A 17,197-nucleotide genomic window follows, 5' to 3' on the forward strand; every position below is an offset into this window, starting at 1 on the left:
CCAGCCAGCCAGCCCACTGCCTGCCCGGGGCCGCGGCGGAGAGGGCGCGGGACGGGCCGGGAAGGGGGACGGAGCGCGGCGGGCCGGCCGGAGAGCGCTCGCTGGGCCGCCAAGTGCCAACTTTCCCCGGAGCGAGGGAGGGCGCGCACCGTTAGGGCGCGGGGCAGTTAGTGGGAATTTGAGATTGTAGGGAAGGAAGTGTGCTCCCCTCGTCCCCTTGCCCCCGCTACAAATCCCCGTTAAAAAGACAGACACCAGCAGTAACGACAAAACTTGCTCTAATCCGTCTGCCCCGCTCCTGCTGGCACCATGAAGGCGGCCGTCGATCTCAAGCCAACTCTCACCATCATCAAGACGGAGAAAGTCGACTTGGAGCTTTTCCCCTCCCCGGGTGAGTGGTGACTGCGAGGCCCCCGCCCCAGCTCGCGGCCGAGCCCGGTCCCCTCCTCTTTCCCCTTTCGCTGTCCCCTCTCGGAGGTGGTGCAGGAGCGGGTAGCGTTGGCAGCTGGAGAGAGGGCGAGACAGGAGGAGGACTGTTGGTGGCCCGGGGCCCTTGGTTTCGGGGGTATTTATTTTTACAGCTGTGTTTTCGTGGGCAGTGGGAAAAAGCTTATTGAATTTCCAGCAGCCTCATCCCAGCTTTTTCACTTTCCCAATTGAGCGAGGAGCCTCTGGCTTTATTCCTTCATGTTAAGGGGGGTGGATTCTGCCCCAGGGGCCATCGTCGCGGACACGGCGTCCCCGGTCCTGGGCAGGGAGAGGAGACAGCCTGACTGGCCGGCCTCGAAGCAGATTTTCAAACATTGTTTTGCCTCCCCGTACTCCTCTGTCACATGTCGCTTTGCTGGCTAACGCCTCTCTTCTGGATTGAGGGCGAGGCGATGGCAGGATAACTTAGCTTCGGGAAACGTCCTGACCCTATTCGTGCAGGTCACTCACTTCACCCATGTTTTTAATCTGTCATAAATTTGTCCTCTGGTATCAACGTTAGAAGAGAGAAAACACCTCAGTACCAAACATGATTTTGGGTCTTTGGCTGTAGGGGTGGTGTCCAAACTCTTTGATTTGTAAGGACTTGAAGAGGAGAAGGATAGGAGAGAAATTTCATTTTGTCTTAGAGTTTGGCGCTAAGCAGCTTAATGGAGTCCTGTCCTACAGAATTCCTGGAACAAATGCAGTCTGAGAGGGAAAGATGCTTTCTTTTAGGATTTGGGAACTTCCAACCATCCTTACCAAAACCAAACTCTGCCGTCTAGACGATTCCAACTCATAGTGACTCTGTAGGACAGAATAGAACTGCCCCATAGGGTTTCCAAGGAGCAGCTGGTGGATTCGAACTGCTGACCTTTTGGTTAGCAGCCGAACTCTTAATCACTGTGCCACTAAGGGCTCCTCCAGCCGTCCTTAGCTATGGGTGAATTTGAAAGTGAAGAGCTACTGGGAGAAGATGGTGCATTCTGGAAAATAATTCATTCCATCAACATGCTACTCTGCTGTATCTGATTATCAGTACGTAGCTGCGGCTGCTCCCTGTGGTTAACACTTCTTTGCCTCTTCTGCCGTAGTTACTTGCTTGTTTTAATCCTTTATTTTATTTTTGTTATTGTTGAGAATATACACAGCAGAACATACACCAATCTGACAATATCTACATGTTCAGTTCAGTGATGTTGATTACATTCTAGTTGTGCAACCATTCTCACCCTCCTTTTCTGAGTTGGTCCTCCCCTGTTAACATAAACTCACTGACCCCTGAGGTTCCAGTCTGATTTTTCAAGTTGCTGTTGTCAGTTTGATCCCATATAGGTAGTTCTTAAAACAGCATAATGCTTAGGGCAGACATTCTTTATTAGTTAAGCTAAACTATAGTTTGGTTTTATGAAGACTTCAGAGGCTATTTTTGGTTTAAGGTTTATTTTAACCCTCGCTTAAACCGCTTAAACTTTATTGCAAGCCCAGCTGATGTTTTGCCCTTCAGAGATCCTTCAGAAACGTTAACGGGGAGACACTGGCGAGTCCTGTCTCCTGGACGCCTAAGGTTCAGCACCAGCCTTGCTGTGTGTAAGGAAGCTAAGGTTTTTTCTTGTCCCAAGGCTGACAGCAGAACTGTGGAGACATTGCGGCCACTTGTAGCCACAGTTCAGGAATGAGGTCGATATCATGGCTGTGTTTGGGGGTTCAGGGAAGCCAGAATAAGTTCTGTTTGTCACAATTGATTCAAACCATATATAGAAGAAGTCAAAGGATGGTTCCCAGCAAAGATATAAACTCAGCTGGTAGGTTCCTTCCTTACAAATGGCTTGTTTATATGTGTGTTTATGGGGGGAGAGATAGACGTGGTCATCTGGGAAATATCGTGTGGATATGTCAGTTCACACATCTCTGATGGGTCATGCTTGCTGGTAATGAGAAAGCCTGTGGCAACACGTGTTTTAGATCACACTAAGCAGCTGAAGCCATTTTTTTTTTTTTTTGTATTTCAGTATTATTAGAAATTTTAAGTGTATGGTGCTATTCTTATTGATAAAAATACTCCTTGATCAAGTAACTTTCCTTAGTTTTCCCATCTGTAAAATGGGGACAGTAAGGCCTAATGCTACAGTCCACTTCCATTATAATAAGCCCTTCTACAATGGCTTTTTCTTTCCAAAAAGGTTTCCAAGCCACAGATCAGGTTTTGTAAGCAACCTTCAATACAACAAAATTTCAGCTCGTCAAAAAAAATGAGGCAGTCTTCTGCTATTCATTGTAATGGGATTTGATTACTGGTACTATCATGGGAAAAATAGAGAAACTAGAATGTAATCACTAAGTTTCAGTTAATTTTTTTTCTAGAAGTTGAGTAGCTTATATGTGAAAACAGACCGACAAACAATGATCCAGTGTAGAGTTTCCAGGGATCCTTGCAATGTTCAGAAAGGGACATAGAGGCACCGAGGAGGCCAGCCAGTTACCTAGGAATATCCCGTAAGCCAGTGGCTGAAGTAAGCTGAATCCCTGTTTCTAAGTTCTCAGTGTGTGTGTTGTCTTGGGTAATGTTACCAGTCACTTTTGAAAGCTTGGCAAAGAAACTTCAGTTGAGACTTAAGCTGGCAGGTGCAAGAAGGAAGAAAAGTTGGCCGGCGATGGCTGTTGTTTGTTGGTGGGAGGACAGTCTCCTGGCTAAATGGAGGTTTGTTTGGCCCATCAGACCATATAGGGCATATGTTTAAAGTTTAACTTCCCACAGCATGGTTTTGTGCCCACAGCTGTGACTTAAATATTTGTCACAATGATTTCTTTGGGTTGTTTTGTTTCTTATGTGTGAAGACAACTAGTTTGGGATCTTATCTGGCTTAAATGGTTAAACCCGGATTTAGTCCTATGCCCCTACTCCGCCAATACGTGAGAGCCGAAGGAAGGCAGTGTGGAGACCGGGTCAGCACCTGAGTCCAGAGACCTGACTTATTTGCCTGTTTTTGTGACCGGGGCCTTTATTCACCACCCCGTCTATATTGAGACCTCACAGGACCTTTGACAGTTTTAAGTACCAAATTAACATAGATTCTGAAGTAACATTGGAATTGGATTTTCCTTGTAAGTATAATGTGGAGTATACCATTTTGGTCGTGACACTGTGATGAGGTTTTCAGATCTTAAATAGGCTAAAAGCAAGCATAGCCACTGAGTGTCCATCCAGTTCCCTCCTGGTGCAGAGCTTGCTGAGAGCGGTGGAGGCTGGGTGCCAGAGCAAACACCTACATTCCCAAGTTGCTTGATCCGCCCTCTCCTTCCCCGTTCTACCTTCTGGGAGAGGTGAGCTTAGTGCCCAGAGAAGAGCCCACCTTCTGATTCTGGACGTCTGCCTTTTGTAGAAGAACAAAAGCCATCAGCAGCTCTTCCCACTTTTCCCCTGGCCGCCCACCGCAGCAGTGGGAACCCGCATTGACCTGGGAGGAGAAAAGACACTTTGTCTCCTTCCCAGCTCGGTCAGTCTTTGTGTCTTCATCAATGTGGACAAGAAAGGAGGCAGAGACAGTCCAAGGGTCAATGCTTCCCCTGGTCTCGAGCCCAGGCTGTTAGGATCATTGTGCTTGTGGACTCCTGCTGACCGTGTTCCGTTAGCAGCTGAAGAGCTCATAGGTACCATCAGGGACTTGCTGGCCTGCCTGGGTTTGAATCCCAGCTCTGCCACTTACTAGCTGTGTGACTTGGGACAAATTACTTAACCTCTCTGTGTTCCAGTTCCTGCATGGGTAAAAGAAGTGTAGCAATAGTTCTGCCTCATTGAGTTGGTATGAGGATTAAATCATACAATACAGGTAAAGTGCATACAGCAGTGCCTGGTCCCTAATAAATTCTATTTAACAGTTAACTGGAAAACAGACCGACAAAAAAGGATCCAATGTAGAGTTTCTGGGGCTCCATGCAATGTTCAGAAGGGGAGATGACTGTATTATGCCTTTTCCTTGTTTCTTGTTTGAGAGGGAAAGAAGACTAAAGTTAAAGGGAAGTTTTCACCTGCTTTGCTGAGATCTCATGCCCTGAAGCTTTGCTCAGCGCCCTTGACAATGAACGCACAGTGAGCCAGGTACCTGCCAGAGTGTTGGAGCATCTGAGGTCCTGACTGCCACCATAAAGGCACAGGGACGGGTCAGTTATTTTTGGTGTTGGAGGTTGTCAGTGGGACTTCAGAGCTGGAAGGCCACCAAGACTAGGGGCGAAGGGGATGTTTGCAGGGTTGATGGAAAAGCCGAGTTCTCCAGTCCCGTGGGGTTGAGAAGTGCATCGTGGGCCGTTATTATGCGGCATCTCACATGCTGTTTATTTATTTGGTTGGCAGAGCTTGCATTCCTCCCATTGTCAGTTGGTTTGTGTTGCTGTTTTTTGTCTGTGTAACCTTTTTTTTGTCTTAAAGAGGCCAGACCACCCTGTAGGAGCATCCCATCCCTCTAGGAGACAAAGCAACCCGTGGTCAATCTCCTAGAGCCCGGGGTGCTCTGGGCTCCGCCAGACCCTGTGCAAAGCTGAGAGCCGGTTAGTGTAGATCAGGATTTTTCCGGCAAGTCTCCCTCATTGCAGAGAGCGCAGGTAACTCTGCAGTGTTACAGTGACAGTGTAATTGCAGACACCTGTCTGGGTGCTGGAATGAATAACCCCGGGAGAGCCCCATGACCATGGTGGCATCCACCGGCCAGTGCCGAAGGTAGAGTCTTGCCATTCGGGAGTTAGAGGGGTGTTTCTGAGACACGCATCGAACCTGCAAGATATGCTGGGCACTTCCACATAAAACAGCGCTTTCAAGCTGCACACTGATTCTGGGAGAGAGGTGTTATTTTATCCATTTTTCAGCTGAGGAAAATGATGTTCCCAGAGGTGCATAATTTGCCTAAAGACCGCGCTGATACAAACTTACTTACAAACTGCTGAGCCGTCGTGGGCATTTTATACCCAAAACAAAGGTGCTGTGCTGCTCTCAGGAACTGTAGAAATTAAAGCAGAGGCTGATGAGAGGGCAGCTATGGTTGGCGCTCTGAGGGTTCGGGAGGTGAAGGCGCTCCCCGCAGTCCCAGGTGGATTCCTCATAGCTGAATCGGATGGCCTCCTTATGACCTGCGTGTTCGGGCCGCTTGGGGAAGGACCCACCGGGGCTGTACCCGGGCCCGCAACCCAGAGGTGTTGCTTCAGGAGGATGCTTAAAGGTTCGAGCAGGCTTACATGCAGCCGTGAAGCAGAGGACCTGGGGTTCAGGTTTTTCCAATGTCTTCCAGATGCACTTCACTCTGTCACAGGTGGCTAGGAGATTATGTTCCCTTCCAACATCACGTCCTCCTCCGAGCCTCCCAGTCCTGACCCTGCTCCACGGGTAATCTCCCAGCCCGGATGATGAGAGACGGAGATGAGCAGCTAGTTCGCGTTCCTCATTCAGTTGTAGTTGAATTTCCCTCTAAGCAGTGCGTTTGTTGTAGGGTTTGCAAAGAGGTCACAGGTAGCTACGTTTGCTGTTTATGCAGCAAATAAGTTTTTATTTTTCTAAAATTTAGTTTAAGTCCATTTCATGTCTCAGGGCACATCGTTTGGGGTTATCAAGGCACAAGCTAAGGAAGGAGAGCCCTGGAATTTTACCTGTAGACCTGTTAGCCACCCTCAGCTGATAGAGAAAGGCACAGCCGCCTAGCTACTTGTCGTGGCTCCGGTGATGGTTCCTCTATCATTAATTAAGATGCTCGGATCCCTGGAGTGATCAGAGAGGAATTTTTATATTAATGTAGTCCCCATGTTTTTATCTAACTGCTGCGTAATGAAATGTTGGCCTTCTCTCCCTGCTGAGATGGAATCTCTGATAGAATTTCCCTCTGTGTCTGCAGTCCCCTAGGTCTACCTCGTGCCTCCAGCTGTTAAGATTTCTTAACTGAAGATAGGAATGTCAAGGCTATTCCCAAGTCTATCATTTTTACTTGCCATGTGTCTATAGCTACTTCTTGCTTTTTCACTTGGGTTGAAGATATCTTTTACTTTAGGGGATGTTTTTCAACTTGCGTATTGAGGTTTCTGCTTGGCTACTTTTCTGAAGCTCTGTGCCTGTCTGCTTTCCTTTGTTTAATTGTATAGTTTGTATTCTCTGTACAGATACAGAAAGAAATCGGTCTGTAGTGCTAGGTTGTGGTCTAGGTGGTGGTAGATCCAGTTTCATTGGCAGGAAGCCATGCTCACAGCCAATCTCAAAATTTTACTGTTCAGGCAATAAATATTTATTGATTATTTGGCCAACTTCAATCTTTTCCAGGTGCTATCCAGCTTCTGCTGCTTGGATTCAAGCCTGTCACTTGCCACTCCAAATATGGCTTCTTACTGTCCCATCAACATTATTCAAGCGCTTGTTTGCGTAGCATTTGGTTTTGTCTCTAAGAATTGTAAAATATTGACCCAGATAGTGCTTTTAGGCCCAAAGTAACATTGGACGTTTTTTGGCTAACAGATTTCAGGTCTATCAGTGGTTTGTAGATAGGGAGATCCTGTAACTCACCATCCAAACTGGGACACTTTTGAGAGTGTAAAGGGGCACTATTAATTACACCAGGACAACAGACATAAATGGAACTCTCTCAGCAAATGAGGCTACTCAACACAGACACTAAATTTGGAAGATAATACTTTCGGTAAACTCTACTCTCAATTGCTAACCTATAGGGTTTAGACCATCCAAAGTAAGCTAACAGGACCAGAGTTTGAAGCAATTCAAGTTCACTGTGGTTTTCCCCCAACCATGACTTATATTTTTAAGTTTGTTTTTGATGCATAGTTTAATATCTCTCGTGCCTGAGAGACACTTTAGAATCAACCTCAAACATGTTCACTTTAAGCATTTGAAACCTCTTAGTAGCTTTTAGTAGCTATGATAAGCTGTTGAATTTTGCTTTGCAAGATTCTGCGGGTGAGCTGTAAACTGTCTGCATGCAGCGTGTGTGCGTGTGTGTGTGTGTGTGTGTGTGTGCACGCATGAGAAAATGAAATTTTGAATAGGAGAGAAATTGCCATCATTTCATAAGTGAAGGCAATTAAAATATTTGTTTTGTTTTGTTTTGTTTTAATGTTTATCCAAGATGAGAAGTTTTTCTCTTAGGAGCAAAAGAGGCAAAAAAAAAAAAAAAAAGTTTTTTGTACTATTAAAGTGGCTGAAATCAAAAACAAAAGTAAAAAACCAACCCCGCGATTCTTTAGGAGGGCAAGGAGGGAAGAGTGGATTCAGGTGAAACCTCCCTGTTAGCTAAAACATAAGAGAAAGAAAGAAGAAGAATGACGGAAAAGAAGCAAGAAAGTGTGGAAGAACCAATGAGAGAATGAAAGAAAGAACAAAGGAAAGAATGAAAACAGAAATATGAGAATTTAAGTGCTCGTTCATAGACCTGGGAAAGTCCTCATGTGGACCAAGCATTACACTTGGCTAGGAATTCAAGTCTCAATTGCCAGGTGGGTAACCTTGGATCTGTTATTTTCGCTCTTTGTGTGAGCGTTTCCAAGTACGCTTAAACTCCTTGTGGTGTATGGTTGGTCAGAATAACTTAGGTGAAATATTCTGTTGTTTTAGTTATCTAGTGCTGCCATAACAGAAATACCATAAGCGAATGGCTTTAACGAACAGAAATTTATTTTCTCACAGTTTAGGAGGCTAGAAGTCCAAATTCAGGGTGCCGGGTCTAGGGGAAGCCTTTCTTTCGCTGTTGGCTCTGGAGGAAGGTCCTTGTCTCTTCTGAGCTTCTGCTCCTGGGCAACCTTCATGTGGCTTGGCATGTCTCTTCCCCGTCCCTGTTCGCTAGCTTTCATTTAATCTCTTTTATATCTCAAAAGAGATTAACTGAAGATATACCTTACACTGATCCTGCCTCATTAACATAACAAAGACAGTCCATTCCCAAATGTGATTATAACCACAGGCATAGAGGTTAGAATTTATAACACATATTCTTGGAAGACACAATTCAATCTATAACATTCCAGCCTTTGCCCCTCCCCAAAATTTATGTCCTTGTCACATGCAAAACGCATTCACCCCATCACACCATCCCAAAAGTCTTAAATCAACTCCAAGACCAAAATCTCATCTTTTGAATCATCCAAATAAAATATGGGTGAGACTTTGGGCACATTCCATCCTGGGGAAAAATTCCTCTTCATCTGTGAACCTGTGAAATCTAGACTACAGGTTATCTGCTTCCAAAATACAATGGTGGAGCAGGCACAAGGTATACATTTCCATTACAGATGGGAGAAATTGGAGAGAAAGAAGGAATAACGGGCACCAAGCAAGTCCAAAACACAGTGGAACAATTTACATTAGCTCTCAAGGCTTGAAAATAATCCTCTGTTCTCTGAGACCATCTAGGCAATGGCCCTGCCCTCTAGACTCTGGGTGTTGGCCATGCTTCCTGGATTCTGGGTGGAGGGCTCTGGGCTCTGGGCTTCAGTTCTGCCCCACTGGAATGGCAACTCTACTCCCTCAGCTTTGGATGGCCCCATTCTCCTAGTTCATCTGAGTGGCAAACCCACCCCCTTTGCCCCAGCAGACCCTGTTCTTCTGCCCCGTGGGCATGGACCCACCGTCTCAGCTTTGGGCAGTGGCCCCATCCTCTTGGCTAAAGTGGATGGCAGCACCACACTCTGAAACTGCACTGGCGAAAATCTGACTCCTTGAAACCTAAGAGGCCATGGTGGCTCTACCCTTTGAGACCCCAGAGGTGGTGACCCTATCCTTTGAGACCCCAGAAGCTGTAGCCTCATCCTTTGAGATCCAGGAGACCTTGGCCCCACCCATTGAAACTGAGAAGGCCCTGCTTCCCATGCTCCTTCCAACAATTCTGCTGATCTTCGAGCCACTCCAGGGATGGTCCTTTTCTTTTCTTGAAGGACAACAGATGTAGCTCCTTTGGCCTGTTTCCTGCCTATGGAATTCCAAGAGGCAGGCAGTTTTCTTTCCTTTTGTTCTTTCTCTGTCCCCTTCAGTCTAAGCTCATAGATTTTCTGTTGTAGTTGGTTAGATCCATCAGTCACAGGCTTAGTCTCCTTAACAAAAGATTGTGTAGCCATGTCCTTGATGAACATTCAAGGACACATGTCCTTAGTTTGTACGACAGAATTTTCCAAATCTTGAAGTTCCGTTTTCGTTTTGCACAGTTCTTTTTTGCAGCAAGGAGAAACCTCACAGCCCCTTTAAGATCTTGCTTAGGAATCTCATCAGCCAGATATCCAAGTTCATCACTTACAAGTTCTGCCTTCCACCAGACATTTGAACATAATTCAGACAAGGTCTTTGCCACTGCATAAAAAGCATCACCCTTTCCTCCATTGTCTAATCACATGTTCATCATTTTCTTTTAAAGCCTCATCAGAAGCACATATAGTGTCCACATTTCTACAGCGTGTTTTTGCTGGCGCTATGTATTCTCTATGATGATAGAGACTTTCTCTACAGGTCTCCTCACTTCCTTCTGAGCCCTAACAGAATTGCCTTTGACATCCGTAATTCTATCAGCAGTGACTTCAAGGCAATCTAGGCTTTTACTATTAGACATTTTAAGACTCTTCCAGCCTCTACCCATTACCCAATTCCAAAACCACTTCCACATTTTAGGTGTCTGTAAGAGCGGCACCCCACTCTTCGGTACCAAATTCTGTCTTAGTTATCTAGTGCTACTATAACAGAAGTACCACAGGTGGGTGGCTTTAGCAAACAATAATTTGTTTTCTCACAGTTTAGGAGGCTAGAAGTCCAAATTCAGGGTGCTGGCTCTTGGGAAGGCTCTTTTTCTCTGTGAGCTCTGGAGGAAGCTCCTTGTCTCTTCTGAGCTTCTGCTCCTGGGCAATCTTCCTGTGCGTAACATCTCTCTTCCCCCCTCTCTGCCTGCTTGCTTGCTTGTTTGTGTAATTTCTTTTATATCTCCAAAGAGATTGATTCAAGATACACCCTATACTAATCCTGCCTCATTAACATAACAAAGACAACCCATTCCCAAAATGGACTATTGCCACAGGCATAGAGGTTAGGATTTACAACATGTATTTTGGGGGGACACAATTCAGTCCGTAACACCTGTACTCCAGGCACGTCCATGGCAAAAAGTGCAGGAGGGCCAGTGTTTGAATTTATCAAAATATTTGTCCATCAGTGATTATATTTCATGTGCTTGTTGGGCCCTTTCTTCCAACAGTTCAAGTTCAGAATGGTTTCATGGATGAGCTTCATGGAGGACATGAACATCTCAGAAACATTTGAAGGAGGCGTTAGAACAGGGAAAGGATTATTTTAGATATAGAGAGCAGCGTGGGAAGATACCGAATGTTTGAGCAAAAGAAAGGGTTAAGTAAATCTGAAGACAAAAACCAGAATATAGAGAGGGGAGATAGTAGGAAGTATGAGGCCAGGATCTCTTGGAGCACTTTGAATTTCAGGATGAATTTTGCTTTTGAAAGTAGAGGAATTTTAATGAAAGGGCAGTTTTATCGAATAATCTTATGAGAAAGGTGATTTTTTTTTTTGTTTTGTTTTAGCATTCTTTCCCTCCCACTCACACTGTTAGTTGTTAAAACCTCCATGTCAGTTGATCAGAATAAGCGTAAACCTCAGAGGAGATGACAAACTCAATCAAGTGCATATTTTTAAGGTAGAAATGAAAAATAAAGGGCGTGCATGGGTCAGGCAAGAGAATCTCTTAATCCTAGTGCGTGTTGGAGATTTCTGTTTTTTGGAGCACTTAGGAGCTCCTAGCACATGCCAAGTACTATACCTCCCCTCAGTGAATTATGTTTTTATGTGATCACAGTTTTGTGCTAGGGTAATTCATTATTTATCAATCATGTTAAAAGTAAGAATGTGTTGTTAAGTCTGAGTTTAAAATACCCTTCAAATAATTTATCACAGAAAGTTTCGGTGGAAGAGTGGGTGTAATTGACTTTATACTTCTAGTATTTAGACATTTTTCATATCTATTTGATTTTGCTTGCCTAAAATTTAAATTAATTCTTTACATTATATGTAACCAGTAACTAGTTGCTTTGAAGTTGATTCCAGTTCGTAGCAGCCCATGTGTGTCACAGTAGAACTGTGCTTCATAGGGTTTTCAGTGACTGATTTTTTGGAAGTAATTGCCAGACCTTTCTTCTGATTCACCTTTGAGTGGACTTGAACCTCCAACGTTTGGATTAGCAGCTGAGGACTTAACTGTTCACACCACCCAATGACTCCATGTTATGCATAGGTTGAAATATTAAATGCCCAGAATATAATCAGGAATCATGAAGGATAAGAGGAGACCTTTCAGCACAGTAGGAATAAACATTGTGTACCTGATAGGTAGCTTGTACACTCAGGGGAGTCATCACTGCTGGAAAGTCAGGAGGCCTGGATTGTAGCCATGGCTTTGCTACTGAGTGGTTGTGTGACCTTGGGCAAGTCATTTTATTTTGCTGGACCTCATTTTCTTTATCAGTCAAATAAATTAATTGGAGATGATGGTCTATAAGTTTCCTTCCAACACTGACATTCTGTGACTCTGAGTAATATTTAACATAATTAAGGCTTGAAGAGAGCATAGATGAAATGGGGACATTTTCATCCTAATCCCCCAATTCTGTTAGTATCAATTCAGTCATTGAGGAATTTTGGATCCCTTCTTAAGATTAACTTTCAGAGAGCGATGTTAGGGATTGCAACCTGCCCTGCTTAAGGTGGGGAAACTGAGGCGCTTTGTCTCTGGGCTGAAACAAGACCACGAGTCCTGTTTTCCTCTTGATCACCCTCCATGAACAGCTTCTCTTTTCCATCAACCTTTGCTACAGTTGCAGCGGAAAGCAGCTCCTCGCTGGGTCTGGTCTGGAGGAAGCAGATGTAGTTGGAGGCCTGGTAGGTGAGGCAGCCAGCTCCAGCTGCATCCTCTAACCATGTGGTCTGCGTAATGAGCTTAGTTCATCTGAGCTGCCCGGTCTCAGCGCATCGCTCATTGTAAACAGTCCCCTCCTGCAGCAGGAATGCGTCCCGGTGAAGGCCGTCTCAGCGCCGCCGGGTAACCAGCCCCTGAGCCGGGCCTGCCTCCTGTTTGTGCCGAGGGGAGGGCCCAGGCCAGGTGGCTTCTGGCTCCTCACAGAATGGTGCCATGGGCAGCAGCCAGCTGACCCTTCAGCAGGCACAGGCTGCTCAGCGGAGTCAGGAGCAGACAAGATGCCACCAGCTTTGGTTTCTCAAGCACCCAAGAAGCTACAAGTGTGCATTGGGTTGTTGTAAGCACAGGCCACCTTGCTCTCACGGCATGAAGAACCAAGCCTGCACGCAGTTTTTGTCTGAAATTTCATTTTATTGATGTTTTTTCCTATACTTTGAGAACGGTCCACCACAGTGACCGTTTTCTTTCAGAAGCGTGATGCCAAGCCACTAGACAGACTGTTAGTAGGACTACAAGTTAGTTCCTTCTCAAGAAGTGAAAAAAAAAAAAAAAGTGAATTACCCCACAGGCCACTGGGCAAATTTGTAATTTCCCTCTGGGGTAGGTTGACTTTGGACTTTGAGAAGTACATTTATTTTTAAATCCAGATAAGATTTGAAAGAATTCTTATCCTGTCTGTTTTCCTGTGTTGGAATAGAAGGTACGTTGCTTTTCTCTTCTGTGCCTCAGTTTACCCGTTGTAGCAAATGAGGTGCATTTTACTGAGCGGCAAGAACTTCAGGTAGCTGGCAGAGCATTTCAGGGGAAAAGAACTTCAGGTAGCTGGCAGAGCATTTCAGGGGAAAAATAAGCCCCCCCTCAAAAAAAAGGCAGAAATCTTTGAATCTCATACAGCATGTTATGGGAAAGAACTGTGCCAAAGACACATATCAGAATGACATCTCACATTGGTGGGCTTTTCCCCCGTAGTTCCCTTTTAATGCCGAGAGAAATTGCTGTGGTATCAGCTGTTAAAAACTAGGAATTTAGCGAAGTTGTATCAGATGATCCCCCTAATGCAGCAGAAGTAAAGATCTCTCCCGGTCCCCTGCTTTTTTGGTCATTCTAGAAGCTGGAGCATCCCAAGGCCAAATGACAGGTTGTTAGCTGTTTTGTTGGGGGCGGGGGTAAATCCTGAGGATCCAGCAGGGTCCTGGGGTGCCTCTGGATTGTTGGAGAAGAGGAGGTGGGAGTGGGATGTAGAGGATGGTCCATCTGCTGGGAGCAGAAATGGAAAGAATCGTTTTGGGCTTGGCATTTTAAAATCTGAGCACGAAGTTCAATACTTGCCAGGAAAATTTGTCTTGTAAAGTAAATTCTAGCTTTGTGTGGGTTCAAGCCTCTAGCTTTGTGCCCTTTGCCTGTGAATAGTTTTGCATCAGGCCTCAGGGGTCTGTAGTCGTACCTTTTCCTGTTTTGAACATTTGCTGTGTTATAGACCGGGGAAGTCCTATTACCTTTTGTTGCCTGGTATCAGACTCAGGATACCTGGGTCTGTTTTTACTCGGAGCTGCCAGATTATAGCCACGTCTTGCATCATCTTTGTATTCGGTGAAGAAGGAAGCTCCCAGCCTTTCGTTGGGAGAGAGTGGGAGCGTTAATGAGTTACCGCTTAGAAAGTACTCTGGAGTCACTGGTGATGCAAGGAATGTTATTAAATTAGTGAGAGATGGTACAAAGTGGTGATGCTGAATACATATGCACTCCCTAGGGGTGAGTCATGTGTGTGTGTACAGGAAATGCATCCTCGATTTCACATAAGATCAAGAGTTCAAACTTACAGCTTTCTTGCCTCCTAATGGAAACCAAACGCTCTTCAAAACTGCTGTGTGCTTGTTTCTGGTCTCTGCATATCTGTGTTTTAGTTTAGAGCAGTGAGAGAAGGGAAATGAACATTTATAGAGCACCTACTATGTGTCAGGTCCCCTGTAAGCCGCTTTACAAGGATAATCTCATCCTTCAAACAACCCTGTGAGGTTGGGGTTTTAATCTCTATCTTATAGATCAGAAACTGAGTCTTAGAAAAACCCCAAAGCCAAACCCGTTGCTGTCAAGTGGATTCCGACTCACAGCGACCCTACAGGACAGAGTAGAGCTGCCCCATAGGGTTTCCAGGGAGCAGCTGGTGGATTCGAACTGCCGACCTTTTTGGGTAGCAGCTGAGTTCTTAACCACGGAGCCACTAGGGCTCTGAGTCTTGGAAAGGTTCACACAATTTGTACAAGGCCATAGAGTTTTTCAAGTCACAAATTTGAATCTAACCAAGCCCAACCAAGCCCAACCAAACCCACAGCTGTCGAGTCGATTCTGACTCATGTCTACCCTGTAGGACAGAGTAGAACTGCCCCATAGGGTTTCCTAGGCTGTAAATCTTTACAGAAGCAGACTACCACATCTTTCTCCCCTGGAGCACCTGGTGGGTTTGAACCACCAACCTTTCGGTTAGCAGCTGAGCACTTAACCACTGTGCCACCAGGGCTCCCCAAATTTGAATCTAGATCTTTCTAATTATGAAGTCCTATCTACTTAGAGTGGGTTTGTGGAAGAAATTTGCAAACATTCTCACAGGAGGCTTTGATTGTTGGGGCGTTCTTCTGTGTAATATGCTTTGTTTTAGGCCCCTCACTACAATCATTGTAAAGAAGAAAACTTTCTGTTTATCGAGAAATACCTACCATTGGGAGGTGTAGTAGCAAGAAAGCAAGATAAATATACTTAGGGTTCACCTAATTTCCTCTGGGCATTTTCATATCCAAAATGCACAGATGAAAAGGAGCCAATGAAATTGACTAACTGACATACAGACTGGGGCTTTGGCCCCCATTTTCCAAATTGGGAAACAGAGGACTGAAGTCAGCACCCCACCCGTGCTTGAGAAATCTCCAGGGAGGGGCTCCTCAGAGCACAAGTCTAGGCTGGGAGGCCACTTGATACAGCAGGAATGTTGGTAGAACAATCAACACACACGGAATGAATCAACATGTACACAGTGGACCTGGAGTTAACCCCTGATTTAACTGAAAAAAGTATTTTTAAAATATCTCCTTCTGGATTGCTGAAGGCCTCTCTTAGATGGACTTTCTGACTTCTCTGTGTGTCCACCCGTATTCTTCTGTGAGGGATGGGCTGATGGGACAACTTTGAAACTTCAGGCTGACTGCAAAGTCTCCTAAGGATCTGGGGTGCTGGCTGAACTACACAGCCGCTTTTGGGCCCTGGCGCTGAGCCTCTTGATTCACACGGCTTTGATCAGCATGTGCCGCTTACTGGCAAGGCACAGACAGTGATGAGCAAAGATGAGTCAAGTCTCCCTTGCCCCAGCTGCCTAACATAAGAAAATATTATTTTCAGTATTTTTATGGGCAGACCAATTCCAAGGAGTTAGTATGTGTATTTCCACAAGCTGGTGCAAAATACACACGAGGTTTCTCCCAGATAAGCTAGTCCAAAATCTGTTTGTGCGTCCTCTCAAAATACCTGTCCTGAAAGGATTAGCCGTGTTTAGTAATTGGCATTTGGCTCTTATGTCTATCAGGTGGATTGCCACAAGTTTCTTACAATACAGATAAATTCTCTTTTTCCCATTTGGCAGATGAGACCCCTGAGCCAAAGTGAAGAGATTTGCCTTTAGGTTAATCCATAGTAAGTAATCTTTACCCCTAAATCACACAGCCTCTCAGTCATTAAACCAGTTGCCATTGAGTTGATCCCAGTGCATAGCGACCCCATGTATGTCAGAGTAGAACTGTGCTCCATAGGATTTCCAATGGCTGGTTTTTTTTTGGAAATAGATCACCAGGTCTTTCTTTCGAGGTACGTCTGGGTGGACTTGAAACCTCCAACCTTTCGGTTAGCGGCTGAGTGCGTTTCTGTTTGCACCACCCAGACGCCTCTGGTTCGTGATGCTGGTTGTAATGATATTCCTCACTGGAGGTGGCTTGGTGGAATGGAACAAGCCTGGGTTTTGAGTCAGACAGCCCTGGGTTTGAATTCAGGCTTGTGCTCGCTAACTTGTCTTAAGCAAATTGTCTAACTTCCCTAAGTCTTGTCTTTCTGATCCCTACGATGGAGATAATAATAAAGAGCTTTTAGGACTGTTGTGAGGGCCACTGACCGTTCCCGTAAAGTCCCTTTTCACTGCCACAGGGTCTCAATAAATCGTAGTTTGTTACTATCTCATAGGGCAGCAAATTCTGCAGAATTGTTCACTGTTATTGACGTCGTTATTACTTGGTTGTTAAAACTGTGGTTACTGTTAACCTGGTTACAGAAAATTTTCCACTTGACAACCCTATAACCAAGTGGGCCAGAGCAGTTACTGCGGACAGTGACATTTTTTTCTGCCTCTCACGCATACTTAACCAAACTGAGCAGGACTTCAGTCACCTTCCCTAAGCTAAAGCATTCTTTTCAGGCGTTAATCCTTGCCAGGCCTGTTTGGGGGAACCGTTATTATCAGGGTATGGAATTATTGTAATGGCTGGAGCACTCTCTCGTCGGCGGTGCAGTTCTTTCTTGGCTGGGAGGTGACCTAGGTATATAAGGTTTAGGAGGAAAACTCTGCTTTCTAATAGTGCACAAACCAGTGACAGAGCCAGGATTAGAACGTCCCCTCTCCCGGTTGTCACTTCCAAAGCCGGGCTGCCTTCCACTTAAGGGGCCGTGAAGACCCAGGTCAGTGAATTCAACTGGCAGCCTCCTGAAGATAATAGCCTCAGAAATGAAAAAGCCCGCTGTCCTTTCTT

General features: G+C 45.3%; 1 protein-coding gene across 5 annotated transcripts in view; it reads left to right on the top strand.

Annotated features, from left to right (window-relative positions):
• Nucleotides 1–6: 6 nt before the first annotated feature.
• The window catches only part of ETS1 (ETS proto-oncogene 1, transcription factor), a 73,374-nt gene continuing 56,183 nt past the window's right edge, over nt 7–17,197 (top strand). For 3 of the 5 annotated variants that reach the window (XM_023734067.1, XM_023734070.1, XM_023734069.1), the window contains exon 1: nt 1,792–7,950. In XM_023734067.1, the coding sequence (XP_023589835.1) occupies nt 7,901–7,950 (50 nt within the window). In that variant the 5' untranslated portion in view covers nt 1,792–7,900. Of the gene's footprint in view, nt 392–1,791; nt 7,951–17,197 lie in introns of those variants that run through there. The other 2 variants (XM_004379335.2, XM_023734071.1) reach the window with 1 other exon arrangement.

The sequence above is a fragment of the Trichechus manatus genome, unplaced genomic scaffold, assembly GCF_000243295.1.
Source record: "Trichechus manatus latirostris isolate Lorelei unplaced genomic scaffold, TriManLat1.0 scaffold00064, whole genome shotgun sequence".
Lineage (NCBI taxonomy): Eukaryota > Metazoa > Chordata > Mammalia > Sirenia > Trichechidae > Trichechus > Trichechus manatus.